This window comes from Sapajus apella, unplaced genomic scaffold (genome assembly GCF_009761245.1).
Source record: "Sapajus apella isolate SASKATOON/1434 unplaced genomic scaffold, GSC_monkey_1.0 scaffold153, whole genome shotgun sequence".
In the NCBI taxonomy this organism is placed as follows: Eukaryota; Metazoa; Chordata; class Mammalia; order Primates; family Cebidae; genus Sapajus; species Sapajus apella.
In genome coordinates, this window is record NW_022437093.1 from 2021415 (window position 1) to 2039410 (window position 17996).

The 17996-nt window shown below is 37.6% G+C and overlaps 1 protein-coding gene across 11 annotated transcripts in view; it reads left to right on the forward strand.

Moving 5' to 3' along the window:
* CDC27 (cell division cycle 27) overlaps positions 1–17996 on the forward strand; it is a 69150-nt gene that overhangs the window by 32873 nt on the left and 18281 nt on the right. For 4 of the 11 annotated variants that reach the window (XM_032265964.1, XM_032265960.1, XM_032265966.1 and 1 more), the window contains 6 exons: positions 1465–1579; positions 5166–5296; positions 12335–12434; positions 13725–13932; positions 14141–14313; positions 17286–17438. In XM_032265964.1, coding sequence (XP_032121855.1) covers positions 1465–1579; positions 5166–5296; positions 12335–12434; positions 13725–13932; positions 14141–14313; positions 17286–17438 — 880 coding nt within the window. The remainder of the gene's footprint in view (positions 1–1464; positions 1580–5165; positions 5297–12334; positions 12435–13724; positions 13933–14140; positions 14314–17285; positions 17439–17996) is intronic. The other 7 variants (XM_032265965.1, XM_032265971.1, XM_032265962.1 and 4 more) reach the window with 3 other exon arrangements.

Sequence of the window (17996 nt, forward strand, 5' to 3'; positions counted from 1 at the left end):
AATACCAGCTACTCGGGAGGCTGAGGCAGAATTGGTTGAACCTGGGAGGCGGAGTTTGCAGTGAGCTGAGATCGTGCCACTGCATTCCAGCCTGGGTGATAACAAGACTCCAGCTCAAAAAAAAAAATTGATATTAAATATTGGAGAAAAAATTAAAACTCTTAAATATTCCTTAATTAGGTAGTACAGTAGACACGTTAAAAGATACTGTCTTGATGGCTGTGCATTAGTGGATAGCAGTGAGCCTCGTGAAATGTTATAATCAGGGCACCATTGATTACTGTTAAAGTGCTCTTTTCCAAAGCATGGAGGAAATTTGACACCTACCTTTTTTTGTTTGAGATAGGTTCTTACTCTGTCACCCAGGTTAGCCTGCAGCACAGTCATAGCTCTCTGCAGCCTCAAATTCCTGAGCTCAAGTGATCCTCCTGCCTCAGACTCCTGAGTAGCTGGGATTACAGGCACATGCCACCACACCTGGCTAATTTTTTAATTTTGGGTAGAAATGGGGTCTTCCTATGTTGCCCAAGCTGATCTGGAACTCCTAGCCTATAGTGATCCTCCCGCTGTGGCCTCCCAAAGTGCTATTACAGTGAGCCACTGAGCCTAGCTGTCACACCTATTAATATGAAATATTTTATCAAAATTAGGAGAAGTATATGTATATATAAAAACAGGAACTCAGCCCAGAGGATACATATCCAAAAGTGTCAAAATAAAAAATTACGTGCTAGGACGGGTTGAGCATGGTGGCTTATGCCTATAATCCCGGCACTTTGGGAGGTTGAGGTGGGCAGATCACTTGAGGCCAGAAGCTCAAGACCAGCCTGGCCAACATGATAAAACCCTATCTCTACTAAAATTACAAAAATTAGCCAGGCATGGTGACATATACCTGTAATCCCATCTACTTGGGAGGCTGAGGCACAAGAATCGCTTGAACCCAGCAGGTGGAGGTTGCAGTGAGCCAAGATCATTTCACTGCACTCTAGCCTGGGCAACATGTTGAGTGAGACTCTGTCTCAAAAAAATATATATATATATGCTAGAACAAATTCTATGAATGGAGTCCTGAGGCCAGGGAACTACTAAAATAGCATGACCATGAGATTACAACTCTGGAGAGTTACAGTTATCTAATGGTCTCTAAAGACATTTTCTCTATAGTTGTGTCCCAATCCCATAAATTTCAATAATTTGAAGTAATTTGATCATTTGGATCTTAGATTTATAAAGCCACTCTTCTTTATTTCTAATAAATCTGCTGAGATCAGTAGTTGTTGCTCAGTTTAGTTCCTTGTTTGATATCTTTTTTTAAGATATTTTTAATCTGCCCCTCAGATCCTCACCGTCCCTAAGACTGATTTGCCATTCTCTTCCTTTTAGACCTTCTAATTTAAGTATACTGCTGCTTTATATATGCCTTGATGACTTTTTGACACCTTGATTTCAACCTCTTCTCAGTTTTGGGATTTTGCCATTAGAAACCCCAAGTCCTGGAGATGGATCCTATTTACAAAACTACACTAATACACCTTCTGTAATTGACGTGCCATCCACCGGAGCCCCTTCAAAAAAGGTATTTTCCATGTAAAATTCAGTTTGGGTATTGATTAAAGCAACTTGTTCATTTCAGTCTTTTAAAGGTAATTTCAGGGAGAATCTAATGTTATATAATTGCTTTTGCCTTAGATTTGTTGATCTAAATATAAAAGAATGTCATTATTGTTGTAACTTCTTGGTTATCTTAAGAGACAGACTTCAAGTGTATCTCACAAATTTAGTTTATTTCAGCATATAGTTAAATAAGCGTATTCATATTTTTACTTTTATTTTCCTTTTTTTTTTTTTTGAAGACAGAGTCTCGCCCTGTTGCCTAGGCTGGAGTACAGTGGCACTATCTCAGCTTGTTGCAACCACTGCCTCCCAGGTTCAAGCGATTCTCCTGCCTCAGCCTCCTGAGTACCTGGGATTATAGGCACATGCCACCACCCCTGGCTAATTTTTTTTTATTTTTAGTAGAGACAGGGTTTCATTGTGTTAGCCAGGATGGTCTTGATCTCCTGACCTCATGATCTGCCTGCCTCGGCCTCCCAAAGTGCTGGGATTACAGGCATGAGCCACCGCACCCGGCCTTAAATTCCTTTAAAAAAAAAAAAAATTAAGATTGTTTATATTACTTGAATATAAATAACAGAAATTATATCTGCCTGAGTTTTTACTTGTCCCCACCACTGTGTATATATGTTTTTCTAATAACACTAATTATATGGAAAAAAATTGCTCAGGTAAAGCCAGATATTTCTGATAATAAGACTTTTATGGTGGATCATGGATATATAGTTTTAAAATGAAAAATGTTTGGTAGTATACTTAGAGTAAATGTTGTAGCATGTTTCATGAGCATGTAGCGTGTTTTTTTTGAGACAGGGTCTCACCTTGCTGCCCAGGCTGGAGTGCAGTGGTGCGACCATGACTCACTGTAGCCTCAGCCTCCCAGGCTCAAGTGATCCTTCCATCTTAGCCTCTCAGGTAGCTAGGACTATAGGTGTGCACCACCACACCTAGCTAATTTTTTGATTTTTATTTTAATAGAGACAGGATCTCACTGTGTTGCCAGGGATGGTCTCAAACTCCTGGGCTCAAGCAATCCTCCTGCCTTGGCCTCTCAAAGTGCTAGGACTATAAACATGAGTCACTGCCCATCTGAGGCTCTTGTTTTATAATGTTCCCTTATATAGGTATATGGCAAAAGAGGCCAAAGTACTTTTTTTTTTTTTTTTTTTTGAGAGGAAGTTTCACTCGATACCCAGGCGGCTGGAATGCAATGGCATGATCTGGGCTCACCGCAACCTCCACCTCCTGGGTTCAAGCAATTCTCCTGCCTCAGCCTCCAGAGTAGCTGGAACTACAGGCATGTGCCACCATGCCCAGCTAATTTTTGTATTTTTAGTAGAGACAGGGTTTCACCATGTTGACCAGGATGGTCTCAATCTCTTGACCTCGTGATCCACCCACCTCGGCCTCCCAAAGTGCTGGGATTATAGGCGTGAGCCACCGTGCCCGGCCAGTACCATTTTTTAAAAGCACATCTGTGACACAAGGTATCTTCTGTGAGAATTAAATTAGGTTCTATATTTAAAATACCTGTTGCCATGCTTAACAGATATTCAAGAAATGGAAGCTAAACAAGTCATACTAATATGTGAATAACAGTTATAGCCTCTTAATAGAAACATGTTTCTTCTTATAGTTGTTTTTTACTGTTTTACTCGTGAACATCCTTAGAATCTGCAAAAGGTTTTTCTTTTTCTTTTCTTTTCTTTTTTTTTTTTTTTTTTTTTTTTTTGAGATGGAGTTTTTTTGCTCTTGTTGCCCAGGCTGGAGTGCAATGGCGCAATCTTGGCTCCCTGCAACCTCGGTCTCCTGGGTTCAAGAGGTTCTCCTGTCTCAGCCTCCCAAGCAGCTGGGATTACAGGCACCCCCACAAGACCCAGCTAATTTTTGTTTTGTTTTGTTTTTTTAGCAGAGACAGGGTTTCACCATGTTAGGCTGGTCTTCAACTCCTGACCTCAGGTGATCCACCCCCCTCAGCCTCCCAAAGTGCTGGGATTACAGGGATGAGCCACCATGCCCAGCAAAAAGATTTTTCTATAATAACTCCTTAGTGAGTGATAATAAGAACTCCAAGAATACTTAAAAGGGACTGCAAAGTAGTTAGTGTATGGATTGTTTTAAACATTACAGTTATGAAGATGGCAAAGCAAAATGGTAGTTAGCATACCATATGAAGTAGGCCAAAACTAGAAAAGCCATAATAACCAAAGCAAGTTAGGGCAGTGGGTAGGCACATGATTTCAGTGCCCAAATAATAAGATTGCTATCGCATCCTCTTCTGCCCGTTCTCTTCTTACCCTATTACAAGACATGCCCAGAAAAGTCATGCATGTAGGTCTGTGTGCAGTGTCAAATGAAAATATCAAACCAGGTAGTGAATGCAGTATACATAGTTCTTTGATAAATAAAGAAGGGCTAGAATTGACTTAAGTTTTGTTCCTTGGATGAATGTAGCGATCCCAGTTTGGAAATGGAAAGGCTTATGACGTTTTATTTTGAAGTGGTGGTAGGTTAAGTGAAAATATTCAGTAGAAAGTCACTCATAGAGGAAAAAATGTGACCTGCTGATAGAAATAATAATTGAAGCTATTAAAATAACCAGGCTCTTTTAGGGAAAGAAAGAGTAGCTAAGGAGAGCAGAGTAAACTTGAGTCAAAAATAGTAGAAGGATGAAGGACCAGCAAATTAAGTGGCAGGACAAATAATGTAATGTTTTGGAAGTAACACAAGTTTCAAAAATTAGGGCATGATCAGTGATGTTGAAGGCAGGAAAGGCTAAAGTAAGGTTTTTGTATCTGATGAGACAGTGATTATTAGTGATTATTTATAATAAGCAGTTTGAGGATTATGTACAGGATATCAGGGTAACAGTTAAGTTTTGAAGAAAATTATCTGGTAGCCAAATGGGAAAAACAGTTTACTGATAAAATAGTCATAGATCATTTAAATAAGCTAGATGGTGGAAATGAATAGAAATAAGGGGATAAATTAGAGAAGACTGAAGAGCCAAGCAAAGATTTTTTTTTTTCTCCAAGGGAACAGAGACCAATTAATGAAAGAAAGTAATCGGATGGTTGTTTTTTTCTTTTTAAATCTACTCCTCTGAACTCCTCTAGAACTGTTACCAAATGCCAAAGGAATATAAAATCTTACTGTATTATTATTTTTTTCTGTGTATAGTAAGATAAGTTATAAATCTTGAGAATTGTACTGTCTTAAAATTTTTTAGTGCTTAACCCCAAATAGAGAAGGTATGTAGTAAATGGAGGATGATCACAATGAGATGAAAAGAGTAACTTCTGGGAATTTTTAGCCTTTGAAACTAAAAGTGAAAGATGAAAAGATATTATAGAGGTAAAAATACTCTGAGGTTAAAACGGGGAAATAGACTAATGTTTATACTAATATAACAATAATTAATTAACAATAATGACGTAGTTTGTTTAAAGCGACAGTATATTATGGCTGCCTGTATTGGGAAAATGTTGATAGGAGTGTAGTGGTGTCTTTTATCATTTACAGTGCAGCCTATAATTCACAAACCTTAAACTTTTCATGTTTTACAGTCTGTTGCCAGAATCGGCCAAACTGGAACAAAGTCTGTCTTCTCACAGAGTGGAAATAGCCGAGAGGTAACTCCAATTCTTGCACAAACACAAAGTTCTGGCCCACAAACAAGGTATTTATCATGATAATTGTTCAACTTTTCTTGCTATAAAACTTGATTCTTTATATTTCTTCAATTTAGGCAGATAATGACTCTAATGGATTCTAAAATAACTACTATAAATTTTGAATATGTAAAATTTGAAACCTCTAACTTGCAACACTAGTGTAATTTTGAGTTGAGTTTTGTAATGCACAGAAAAGAGTAGTTAAGTATTGTAGTGTCTTAGTTTACTTTGATTGCCTCATGGATTTGTAATTTTAACTGTCTAAAGACCTCTATGTTCCTGTAATGCTTCCAGAATGGTAAGTCTAAGCCTCTTGAGTGCCAGCTTGCAGTGATTGTCTGAGGCTCTGTTGTGAAAAGGAACTTGAGGCCTCCTGCAAAGCAACATTATATGTAAACAAGATTTGTACATTTCACTTAGAGTCAAACAAATATACTAACACTAATAAACATCAGCTCTTAATAATTTTGTGTTCTTTGTATTGTTGATTCCATTTTATCTCCTTAATTGCCTGTGTTGGTTTTCTAGGGCTGCCATAACAAAGTACCGTAATTTGGTGGCTTAAAACAACAGATATTTATTCTCTTACAGTTGTAAAGCCCTAAGTCCAAAATCAAGGTGTTGGCAGAGTTGTACTCCTTCCAAAATCTCTAGGGGAGGATTTTTCCTTGCCTCCTCCAGCTTCTGATAATCCCAGGTGTTCCTTAGCATTAGATATTATAACTCAGTATCTACTTCTGTCTTCACATGGTCATCTTCCATGTGTGTTTCTATTTCTAAATTTCCCTCTTCTTGTAAAGACACCAGTTATATTGGATTAGGGTCAACCCGGGTGACCTCAGCTTAACTCACTGACATCTGCAGAAACCAAATTTCCAAATAAAATCACATTGACTTGTACTGGGGCTTAGGGCTTCAATATGTCTTTTGGAAAGGTGCAATTAAGTATGACCTTATTAGCAATTGCTCTTTATTTTGTCTTTTTAGAGGTTGTTTGGAGTTTGTAGTATACATTTTAACTTATCAAGGTTTGCCTTCAAGTAATAGACCATATCATGTATAGTACAGTATACATTCATGCTCCTCTCTTAGTCTTTATGGGAGGAATGATTGTAATGTATTTAATTTGTGTATATGTTATAAACCCCACAGTGCATTGTTATGGGTTCTGCCTTAAACAGTCAGTTTTATAGAGTCTTTTTTTTTTTTTTTTTTTTTTTTTTTTTTTTTTTTTTTTTTTTTTTTAAGGTGGAGTCTCACTCTGTCACCCAGGCTGGAGTGCAATAGCACAATCTTGGCTCACTGCAACCTCCACCTCCCTGGTTCAAGCAACTCTCGTGCCTCAGCCTCCCATGTAGCCGGGATTACAGGTGTATGCCACCACACCCAGCTAATTTTTGTATTTTTAGTAGAAATAGGGTTTCACCATGTTGGCCAGGCTGGTCTCAAACTCCTGACCTCAAGTGATCCATCCACCTTGGCTTCCTGAAGTGCTGGGATTACAGACGTGAGCTACCACACCTGGCAATTTTCAGACTTTCAATGCCTTTACCTTGAAGGACTTCCTTTTAACATTGCTTATAGTATGGATCTGCTGGTAATGAATTTTTTCAGCTTTTGTGTATCAGAAAAAAATTCTCATTTCATCTTTATTTTTTTTTTTTTTTTTTTGGAGACGGAGTTTCATTCATGTTACCCAGGCTGGAGTGCAATGGCGCAATCTCGGCTCACCGCAACCTCCGCCTCCTGGGTTCAGGCAATTCTCCTGCCTCAGCCTCCTGAGTAGCTGGGATTATAGGCACGCACCACCATGCCCAGCTAATTTTTTGTATTTTTAGTAGAGACGGGGTTTCACTGTGTTGACCAGGATGGTCTCGATCTCTTGACCTCGTGATCCAACCGCCTCGGCCTCCCAAAGTGCTGGGATTACAGGCTTGAGCCACTGTGCCCGGCCTTCATCTTTATTTTTGAACAATATTTTTACTAGGTAAGAATTTTGTTCTTTTTTTTTTTTTTTTTTTTGAAACGGAGTCTTGCTTGTCGCCCAGGCTGGAGTACAATGAGGCGATCTCAGCTCACTACAGCCTCTGATTCCTGAGTTCAAGCAATTCTGCCTCAGCATCCCAAGTAGCTGGGATTACAGCTGCATGCCACCATGACCAGCTAATTTTTGTGGGGTTTCACCATGTTGGCCAGGCTGGTCTTGAACTCCTCACCTCAGGTGATCTACCCACCTCAACTTCCCAAATTTTGGAGATTACAGGCATGAGCCACCATACCCAGCCAAGAATTTCTAATTGACAGTTTTCTTAGGGATGTTGCTTTACTGGATTTTTGGCTTATATTGTTTCTGACAAGAAATCTGTTGTCAGTCTCATTTTTGTTCCTCTGTATGTGGTAATGTGTCTTTTCTCTGTTTCAAGGTTTTTTTTCTTTATCACTAATTTTTTTATGACTCTTCATGTGGAACTTTATCAATAATTTTAAGCAACTCGATTATGATGTGCTCTAGTGTAGTTTTCTTTTCTTTTTTTGAGACGGAGTTTCACTGTGGTTGCCCAGGCTGGCTTGCAATGGTGCCATCTCAGCTCACCACAACTTCGGCCTCCCAGGTTCAAGCAATTCTCCTGCCTCAGCTTCCCAAGTAGCTGGGATTACAGGCATGTGCCACCACACCCAGCTAATTTTGTGTTTTTAGTAGATACGGGGTTTCTCCATGTTGGTCAGGCTGATCTTGAATTCCTGACCTCAGGTGATCCCTCGGCCTCCCAAAGTGCTGGGATTACAGGCATAAGCCACTGCACCCAGCTCTAGTGTAGTTTTCATATTTCTCAGCTTTTGGATTCATTGAGCTTCTTAGATCTGTGGGTTTATAGTTTTTTCATAATGGTTGGCTAAATTGGGAGCATTACTTCTTCAAATATGTCCATATCTTACTCTCCCTCTGGGACTCCAAATACTTGTATATTAGATTGCTTGAGGTCCCACAGCTTGCTAATACTCTCTTCATTTTTGTTTCCAGTCTTTTTCCTCTCAGTGTTTCGTTTTGGATAGTGTTTATTGCTATGTCTTCAAATTAATCTTTCTTCAGCAGTGTTAAATATGTTATTAAACACATCCAATGTTGTTGGGGTTTTTTTATTGCAAACATTCATCCCTAGAAGATTGATTTGGTTTTCTTCTTCTTCTTTTTTTTTTTTGAGACAGGGTCACCCTGGCTGAGTCACCCAGGCTGGAGTGCAGTGGCACTACTACGGCTCACTGTAGCCTCAAACTCCTTGGCTCAAGTGACCCTCTTGCCTTAGCCTCCTGAGTAGCTGGAATTACAGGCACATGCCACCACATCTGGCTAATTATTTTTATTTTTACCTTTTGTAGAGACAAGGTCTTGCTATGTTGTCCAGGCTGGTCTTGACCTCCTGGCCTTAAGCAGTCCTGACTCAGCCTCCCAAAGTACTAGGCTGACAGGCATGAGCCACCTCATCTGGCCTTTTGTATGTTTTTGAACATATAGAATATATTTGTATTTTTAAAATATTTTTGTCTACTAAGCCTGATATTTTGTTATTTCTAAGTGTTTCCTATTGATTTTTTTCCTCTTATTATAGATTATATTTTCCTTCTACTTTGTATGCCTTGTATTTTTTTAATTGGATGTCAGTTGTTATAAATTTTACTTTTTTTCTTTGAGACAGGGTCTTTTACTCTGTTGTCCAGGCTAGAGTACAGTGGTGTCATGATAGCTCAGTGCAGCCTAAAACTCCTGGGCTCAAGAGATCCTCCTATTTCAGCCTCCTGGGTAGCTGGGACTATAAGCACTTTCCACATACGGCTGATTTTTTTTCAGTTTTGCAGAGGTGGTGTCCTGCTGTGTTGCTCAGGCTGTTCTCAAACTCCTGGCCTCAAGCAATCCTCCTGCTTTAGCCACCTGAGTTGTTGGGATTATAGGAGTGAGCCACCGTGCCTGGCTATAAATTGTACATTGTTGATTACTAGATACTTTTGCATTCTTTTAGGTATTTTAAAGTTTTATTCTGAGATTCAATAAAGTTGCTTGGAAACAGCTTGATCCCTTCAGGTCTTGCCTTTTAAATTTTGTCCAGACGAGGCTGGGCACGGTGACTCACGCCTGTAATCCCAGCACTTTGGGAGGCCAAGGTGGTGGATCATCCAAGGTCAGAAGTTCGAGACCAGCCTGACCAACATGGTGAAACCCTGTCTCTACTAAAAATACAAAAATTAGTTGGACATAGTGGCGTATCAAGGAGAATCGCTTGAACCTGGGAGGTGGAGGTTACAGTGAGCTGAGATTGTATCATTGCACTCCAGCCTGGGCAACAGAGCAACACTCCATCTCAAAAAAACAAAAATTTTGTCCAGACAAAAGTAGCCTTAGTCTGGGCTAATCTTGTCTCACCATTGAGGAAGTACCCTTTGAGTATTCTTCTCAAAAACCAGCTTAGTATGAGGTTTCTTCACTCTCTATTGAAAGTATGAGCTATTCCCAGCTTGGAGCGAGATCTGGTAATTATTCTGCCTACTTCTAATCAATAATACATTCCCCAGCTTTGGGTAGTTTCTTCACTATAGTATAGTAGTGTAATTCTGATGCTAACTACCCAGACTTAGCCCAGGCACCACAGGTTAAGGTCACAGTCCACAACAAGAACTGTCTGAACTGCCCTCAGTTCAGAGACCAGTTTCAGGTTCTGGCTTCCCCAGGCCACCCACATTTCTGACCAACTGGCTACAAATTTAAGGATTCCCACTACCCCCTTACATTCAGTAATTTGCTGGAGCACCTCACAGAGTAAAGGAAAGTGCTATACTTATGATTATAGTTTTATTATAGAGGATACAATTAGGAGATCCCTAGGATTAGATCTGGGAGGGTCCTGATACAGAGCTTTCATGTCTTCTTTGTGGAATCACCCTCCCAGTGCATGAGTATGTTCACAAACCAGGAATTTTAGCAAAGTTTGGGTATTTTATTGGAGTTTTAAAATTATGTAGGCATGATTGATAGAATCATTGGCCATATGACTGAACTCAGTTTCCTTCCTGGAGGAACTCAGGCTGGTGTTGCTGGCTCAAATTTGGCCTTTTTTTTTTTTTTTTTTTTGAGACAGAGTTTCACTCTTGTCACCCAGGCTGGAATGTCACCCAGGCTGGAATGTCACCCAGGCTGGAATGCAATGGCGGGATCTTGGCTCACTGCAACCTCTGCCTACTAGGTTCAAGCGAATCTCCTGCCTTAGCCTCCCGGGTAGCTAGGATTACAGGTACCCACCACCATGCCCAGCTAATTTTTGTATTTTTAGTAGAGATAGGGTTTCACCATGTTGGCCAGGCTGGTAACTGCAGGTGATCCGCCCAACCACAGGTGATCTGCCCACCTCGGCCTCCCGAAGTGTTGGAATTACATGCATGAACCACTGCACATGGCCACATGGTTGACCTTTACAGCATGGCCAGCCCCCATCTGGAAACTACCTAGGAGTTACTTCCTTAGCATAAATTCAGGCATGGTTCCAGGGGCTCACAATGAATAACAAAGACATAACTGTCACTTGAGGAATTCCAAGGTCTTAGTAGATCTCAGGAGCCTGGGACGAGGGCAAGACAAATTCTTTATTATATAACACTCAAACACCTACACTGATGAGTTTTCAACTGAAGACTCTAGAGAAGCCCCTCCTTCTACCTCTCTCTTCTCTGTTACTCTGCCTTGCAAATTCTGGCTGCTTGGGCTTTCTCAAATTCTCAACATTTTCAACACAATGGGACCACTGAGCTCTATTTGCATTCTTTTTCCCTGCATGGTGGCCCTAAAACTGTCCTCAGCCATGTTTTACCTATTGTGCACTACCTGAAAACCATTGTTCCATATATATGGTTCAGTTTGTAGTTATCTGAGATGGGAGAATAAATCTATTACATATTACTCTCTCATGACTGGCAGAAGTCTGTTCTTTCCAAGGTCTTAGTAGATCTCAGAAAGTTTTTTTAAGAAATAATTAGACTGGCATAGTACTTTTAGCTAAATTACCCAAGAAAGGTTGTGTGTCATTTTCACCACATAAAGTCTAATTTTGAACTTTTGTAGCCTTTCATTATCAAACTTCTAGTTTATCAGATGTAGATTAAAATGATTTATTTGCGTGTGTAACATATACCTCTATATATGCCAATTATATATGTACGTATCATAAAAGATGAAAATATGTATCTCTTTATTGTCTGAAATTCTTTGACCCAGACTCAGGTAGCTGGTAGGATTTCCCATAAATTACAAAGTTTAAATAGTTTAGTAGATAAGTGTACTCATTGTCAATTCTAGATTGTTTCAGATTTTAAGTTTGCTTGCTTAGGTTGGAATTCTCATGTCTCAGGATTTGCCTTTAAAGTAAAAATGTACCAAGGCTCCTTTTGCTGTAAACAAAATAAACCTTTGATGTAGCTTATTTGAATTTACAGGAAGATAACTTCTCAGGTATCAGTTGTTCTAGTGGTATTTGTTGACAAATACGCCACATTTAGACTATCTTTGCCCAACTATCTTTTGCTTTATTATAACGTTTTATAGTTGCAAATGACGGGTAATGATAATTAATTTATAGATGTGCTTATCATTTATTGACCCAGAATTTTATGTGGATTATTTTTAATGCAAATTAACAGTTTCAGGTAGAGTGAAGATCTGTGCTGTAATCTTTATTATTTTATAGTAATGAGTTATTTTATTTTTATTTTTTTATATATGAAGGAGAGTTTATTAAGGAGTGTTGACTCATAATCACAAGGTGTGACGTCCAATAATAGGCCGTCTGCAAGCTGAGGAACAGGAAAGCCAGTCTGAGTCCCTCATTTTTAAATACTATGTTTTCATAGAGAAACCACAAAAAGGACTGACCAAATTTGTCAATTTTAGAGTACTTACATAATTCATGCATATTTTTTAAATAGACCTGAATTGAAACAATGGTTAATGGTCATAAATCAAGTAAAAAAAATCAATGTCTTCCTTTATAATTTTTTTTTAGTACAACACCTCAGGTATTGAGCCCCACTATTACATCTCCCCCAAACGCACTGCCTCGAAGAAGTTCACGACTCTTTACTAGTGACAGCTCCACAACCAAGGTAATTTAAAGATTTCTGTATATCACATTAACTTAATGCTTCCCCGCCTAAAATTTCTGTTCATTGATGACTCCATCCCTAATAAGTTAATAAAGAGACTATGTAGAATTTAAAAATGTTTTGATTTAGAGGGCCATCTATAATTTTTGTGAAGATAATTATAGTCCTTTGGTAAAGATTTTTTTTCTCAAGTTAAAAATGACATAGGAATAATCCTGAAATGGTAAAATTATACTAATTTACAACAGATCAGTGGCTATTAGGAGTTAGGGCTTTAGGGAGGATGTTCCTATTAAATCATAGCACAAAAGAAATTCCTTGTGGTACAACAGTCCTGTATCCTGATTGTGGTGGTTGATTACACAAATCCAGTCATGTGATAAAATTTTATAGAAATGACACAAGGGTTTATATAAAAACTGATGAAATCCATATAAGGTCTTTAATTTATAATATTGTACTAATTTCAGTTTCCTGGATATGATGATATACTATGGTTATGTCAGATGTTATCATTTGGGGAAGAGTGAGTCTTAAATTATTTGAAAATAAAAGTTAAAACTGGAGACCTGACTGGGTGCAGTGGCTCACCCCTGTAATCCTCCTAGAACTTTGGGAGGTCAAGGTGGGTGGATCACTTGAGGTCAGGAGTTCAAAACCAGCGTGGCCAACATGGTGAAACACTGTACTTACTAAAAATACAAAAAAATTAGCCAGCTGTGGTGGCAGGTGCCTATAATCCCAGCTACTTGGGAGGCTGAGGCAGGAGAATTGCTTGAACCCTGGAGGTGGAGGTTACAGTGAGCCAAGATTGTGCCAGTGCACTCTAGCTTAGGCAACAAAGCAAGGCTCTGTCTAAAAAAGAAAGAGGTTGCGGTGAGCTGAGATCGAGCCATTACACTCCAGCCTGGGCAACAAGAGCAAAACTCAATCTCAAAAAACAAGACAAAACAATGTTATAACCTATTATAATGCTCCGAGAAAATTAGATACTATTTCATATACTTATTTTCTTCCTTTTAAATAATAATGAGAGTTTGATATACTTTCACAAGAGGATATAATGCTGACACACCTTCATCACTATTAGTTCATGTAATTTATGTTCAGGATTATTGTGTTTAAAATTAAATGACTTTGATGACCTTTGTTTTGATCAACTCTCTTCTGAAAAAAATATAGATTTAATGAATATTGTACATTTATTTTATATCTAATACTGGAGAAAGGGCTGAGGAGAAGTCTAAAATACGTGACTATAACAAGCGTGAAATTTCCTCCCTTTTACAGGAGAATAGCAAAAAATTAAAAATGAAGTTTCCACCTAAAATCCCAAATAGAAAAACAAAAAGTAAAACTAATAAAGGAGGAATAACTCAACCTAACATAAATGATAGCCTGGAAATTACAAAATTGGACTCTTCCATCATTTCAGAAGGGAAAATATCCACAATCACACCTCAGATTCAGGCTTTTAATCTACAAAAAGCAGCAGCAGGTCTGTTTTAAGTGTTTAATGTCGCCTTTGTATTTCATTTTATTATGTACTTATTTTAAGTAAATTTCTTTATGTTCATTACAGTACCTTCATTGTTTTCTGTATAGATGTTGGAATTTTTAATGGATTAGTTTGTAATTAGCTTTTCTAAAGAACCAAACTGTTCTATTGTGTTTTTTCCTTTGTTTACTATATTGTTTTCTCCTAGAAGGTTTGATGAGCCTTCTTCGTGAAATGGGGAAAGGTTATTTAGCCTTGTGTTCATACAATTGCAAAGAAGCTATAAGTATTTTGAGCCATCTACCTTCTCACCACTACAATACTGGTTGGGTACTGTGCCAAATTGGAAGGGCCTATTTTGAACTTTCAGAGTACATGCAAGTAAGTATAGAAAATGGTTGTATATGCCTTTCTAGAGATAATTTCAGTTTTTTAAAATAAATGCCCATGCTTGAGAAGGCTAGATCTAAAAGATCAGTATTTATTATGTAATGTCTATATATTTATTTTGTCACTATTTATAATTTATAGATAAGGGTTCTTTCTTGTGTTAAGGAGTAGTTTAAATTCTTTGAAACTTCTTGGAATAGATTTGTAGAGGCCCAAGTCATCAATACATATTTACCATGTAATAGGATTTATATTATTTCTGCAGTATACAGAGTTAATTACTGGGATGAATTTTTGACATGTAGTATGTTTTATAAAATTGAAGAATGCTATATATTTTATAAAATTGAAGAGTGCTATGAAGAAAATTGTGTTTAATCGAGGACACAGTATCCTTATTACGAAGCTTTTACTTTTTTTTTTTTTTTTTTTTTTTTTTTTTAATTGGGACAGAGTTTGGCTCTTGTTACCCAGGCTGGAGTGCAATGGCGTGATCTCGGCTCACCGCAGCCTCCGTCTCCTGGGTTCAGGCAATTCTCCTGCCTCAGCCTCCTGAGTAGCTGGGATTACAGGCACGCGCCACCATGCCCAGCTGATTTTTTGTAGTTTTAGTAGAGATGGGGTTTCACCGTGTTGACCAGAATGGTCTCGATCTCTTGACCTCGTGATGCACCCGCCTCGGCCTCCCCAAAGTGCTGGGATTACAGGCGTGAGCCACCGCGCCCGGCCGCTTTTACTTTTTTGATTTTAATTAAATTTATTGCTTAAGTTATCTGTCTGTACCAGAAAAGGAAAGAATAATTAACCTAAAGCCAAAGAAAATTCTAATTCCCAACTTAAATTACCCCTCAGTTCTTCTTCCCAAAGCATTTTCACCCCGCCAACTTAAAAAAAGAAACCTTTTAGAAGCCTATATATTAATAAAATGTCTCTAATATGGATTAAAGTTGATATGATTCATTTTTTGCTTAATTTACTTTCAGTTCAGTTCATTTATTCAGTATATATTTCTGTGCATGTTATATCCTGGACTCTCTTCTAGACTCTATATAACAGCTAGTCAGACAATTTCTTGCCTCTGTAGAGCTTACATTCTAGCAACAGACAGATTGTAAGCCAATAAATGTTTAAGAACAGGTAGCAATAAGTCATGAAGAAAAGTAAAGCATAGTAAGGAAACTGGGTGACAATGAAGTATGGTATTTTTGTTTTGCTTTGTTTTTGTTTTTATGTATTCAGAGGGAAGGTTACTTTTCCCTTCATGATTCATGCAAAAATCTAGGGGAAAGGTGTTCTTTCTCACAGAGAATACATACAGAGGATTCTTATTCATATAATTTAATTTTGAATAGTACGGAAAAGAGAGTTGAAGACCAACTCTTTTATTCATTGTAGTTTATTCATTGCTAGAAAACCCATATTTAGATGATGGTCCTTTATTGGTATGTAGTATATACACAGACAGGCAAGAGCTGTGTTTGGAAAAGCCCTTTAAAAAAATTATTTCTAATTTATTGTTTCACAGCTACTTTAACATGTATGAATTTTATTGTTTCCCCTAGTTATAGCAGTGACCCAGATATTTAACTAAAGAAAGCCTCTGTTTCAACTTAATTTTATAAGGTTTTTCCCATTTTTCTTTTTGTCTATGCCATAGTCATTTTTCAAAGGAAGCAACAGATTCTAAAAACTTTGAAACCAAAAGGTACCTACCTATATTTAGCTGATAGCTAGATCTTTTAACTTGTTACTATGACTATATGAAAAACTTGACCAGGTGTGGTGGCTCATGCCTGTAATACCAGTACTTTGGGAGGCTGAGGAAGGGGTATCACATGAGCTCAGGAGTTGGAGACCAGCCTGGCCAATATAGTGAGACCCTGTCTCTGCAAAAAATGAAAAAATTAGCTGGGTGTGGTGGCAGTCACTTGTGGTCCCAGCTACTTGGGAGGCTGAAGTGGGAGGATCACTTGAGCCCTGCAGGTTGAGGCTGCACACTTACATTTACAACTTTTAAGAGATTTCAGGGAAGTTACAAATTGTCAAGCTAATCATAGATATCATGTGGCCACTTCTTGGAACTAAGTACTCAGTTTTAAAATGCTCTTATTTTCTGTCATATTCATTTCATTAAGAACAGTCCAGATATTTCTTATTCTAAACTAAAACTGTGAGAATTTCTTTTCCTTTCTTTTTTTTAGTACCTAGACCTTTTCTGGCAGCTCAGAATTCTGAACTTGGTAAATTGATAAACTAGGAAACTAATGGGTTTTATATAATCTAAATCCTCAAACTACAGGGAGAGAAACATAGTTCTGGGAGCTATGAATGTGATGAGGGAAAAAATTCACCAACCAGCTGAGGAGAGACCCTAAAGTCAAGAGAGTGGTACAAAAGAAAGGGCAATTAGTAGGCAGGGCCTATAATTCCTAGCAGATGAACTATTGGTGTGTATATTCAGGGCTCAATATGATTGATAGCCAGTCTTTCCTCTAAATTTTCTAGCACAACCTCTCAATAAAAATCAGTCCAAAAATAGATTTTATGTTACAGAAATCATTCTTCCATCATCTTTCCTAAAAGAGTTATTTTGTAAAGCCATTATTAAAACTTGGAAATGTGGTTTTTGAGAAGGAAATACTGATTTTTCTTTTGAATTGTAGTTTTGTATAGATTTTGCCTCTGTCTTTTTGGTAGAAACTCAAATTTTCTTTTCAGAGTTCATGTTCTAACTATGCCTTATGTATAAATACTAGGTTGATTATCAATATGGGTACATCAGTATTTGACTTGCCATAGTAGATTGCTCAATTTGTCCTTGTGTTAATACTCATTCACATAAAAACCATAATACAAGGCAGCATTTAGATCCTGTGAAAACAATAACCAGTGCTTTCGCTGTGTATATATATAAATTATATCAACTTGTTTTCTCTTACTAGTTTTTTTTTTATTTATTTCAGGCTGAAAGAATATTCTCAGAGGTTAGAAGGATTGAGAATTATAGAGTTGAAGGCATGGAGATCTACTCTACAACACTTTGGCATCTTCAAAAAGATGTTGCTCTTTCAGTTCTGTCAAAAGACTTAACAGACATGGATAAAAATTCGCCAGAGGTATGTTAACCAAAATACTTTGCTTATATAGTTACCCTCAACTGATGGAGAAGAACCAAAGAATTCAAACACTAATGTCATCCACACTTATTTCTTTTTTTTCTATCTAGACAGGGATTTAGGGAGAAAGAGAAAGTCCTAGAATGTACGGTGCAGATTCATAAATAGAAAAATCACAAAGCAGATATTTCATTCAGGATTAATCAAGATTTGACTATGTTAAATTTGCTGTTGTCACCAAGATTAGAGTTCATTGAGCAGAAGTTACATAGATTGAAAAAGTAATAATAATAATTTTAAATTAAAATAAATTAGTATTATTTTAAGACATAGGTACAATTAATTTCCATGCTCTAATCTTGTAAGGGTATATTTCATTGCATCTCAAAAATACTTAATGATACTGTTGTGACATATCTAAGTTTAGAATTAAATACAGTCAATTTCCATTATTCGTGGTAATTCTATAGTCAATATGAACACTGAATTAGTGCTACTGAACCAATGTTCCTAGAGGTGATGGAGAAAAACAGAGATAGATTGTGGATTATTATCTTG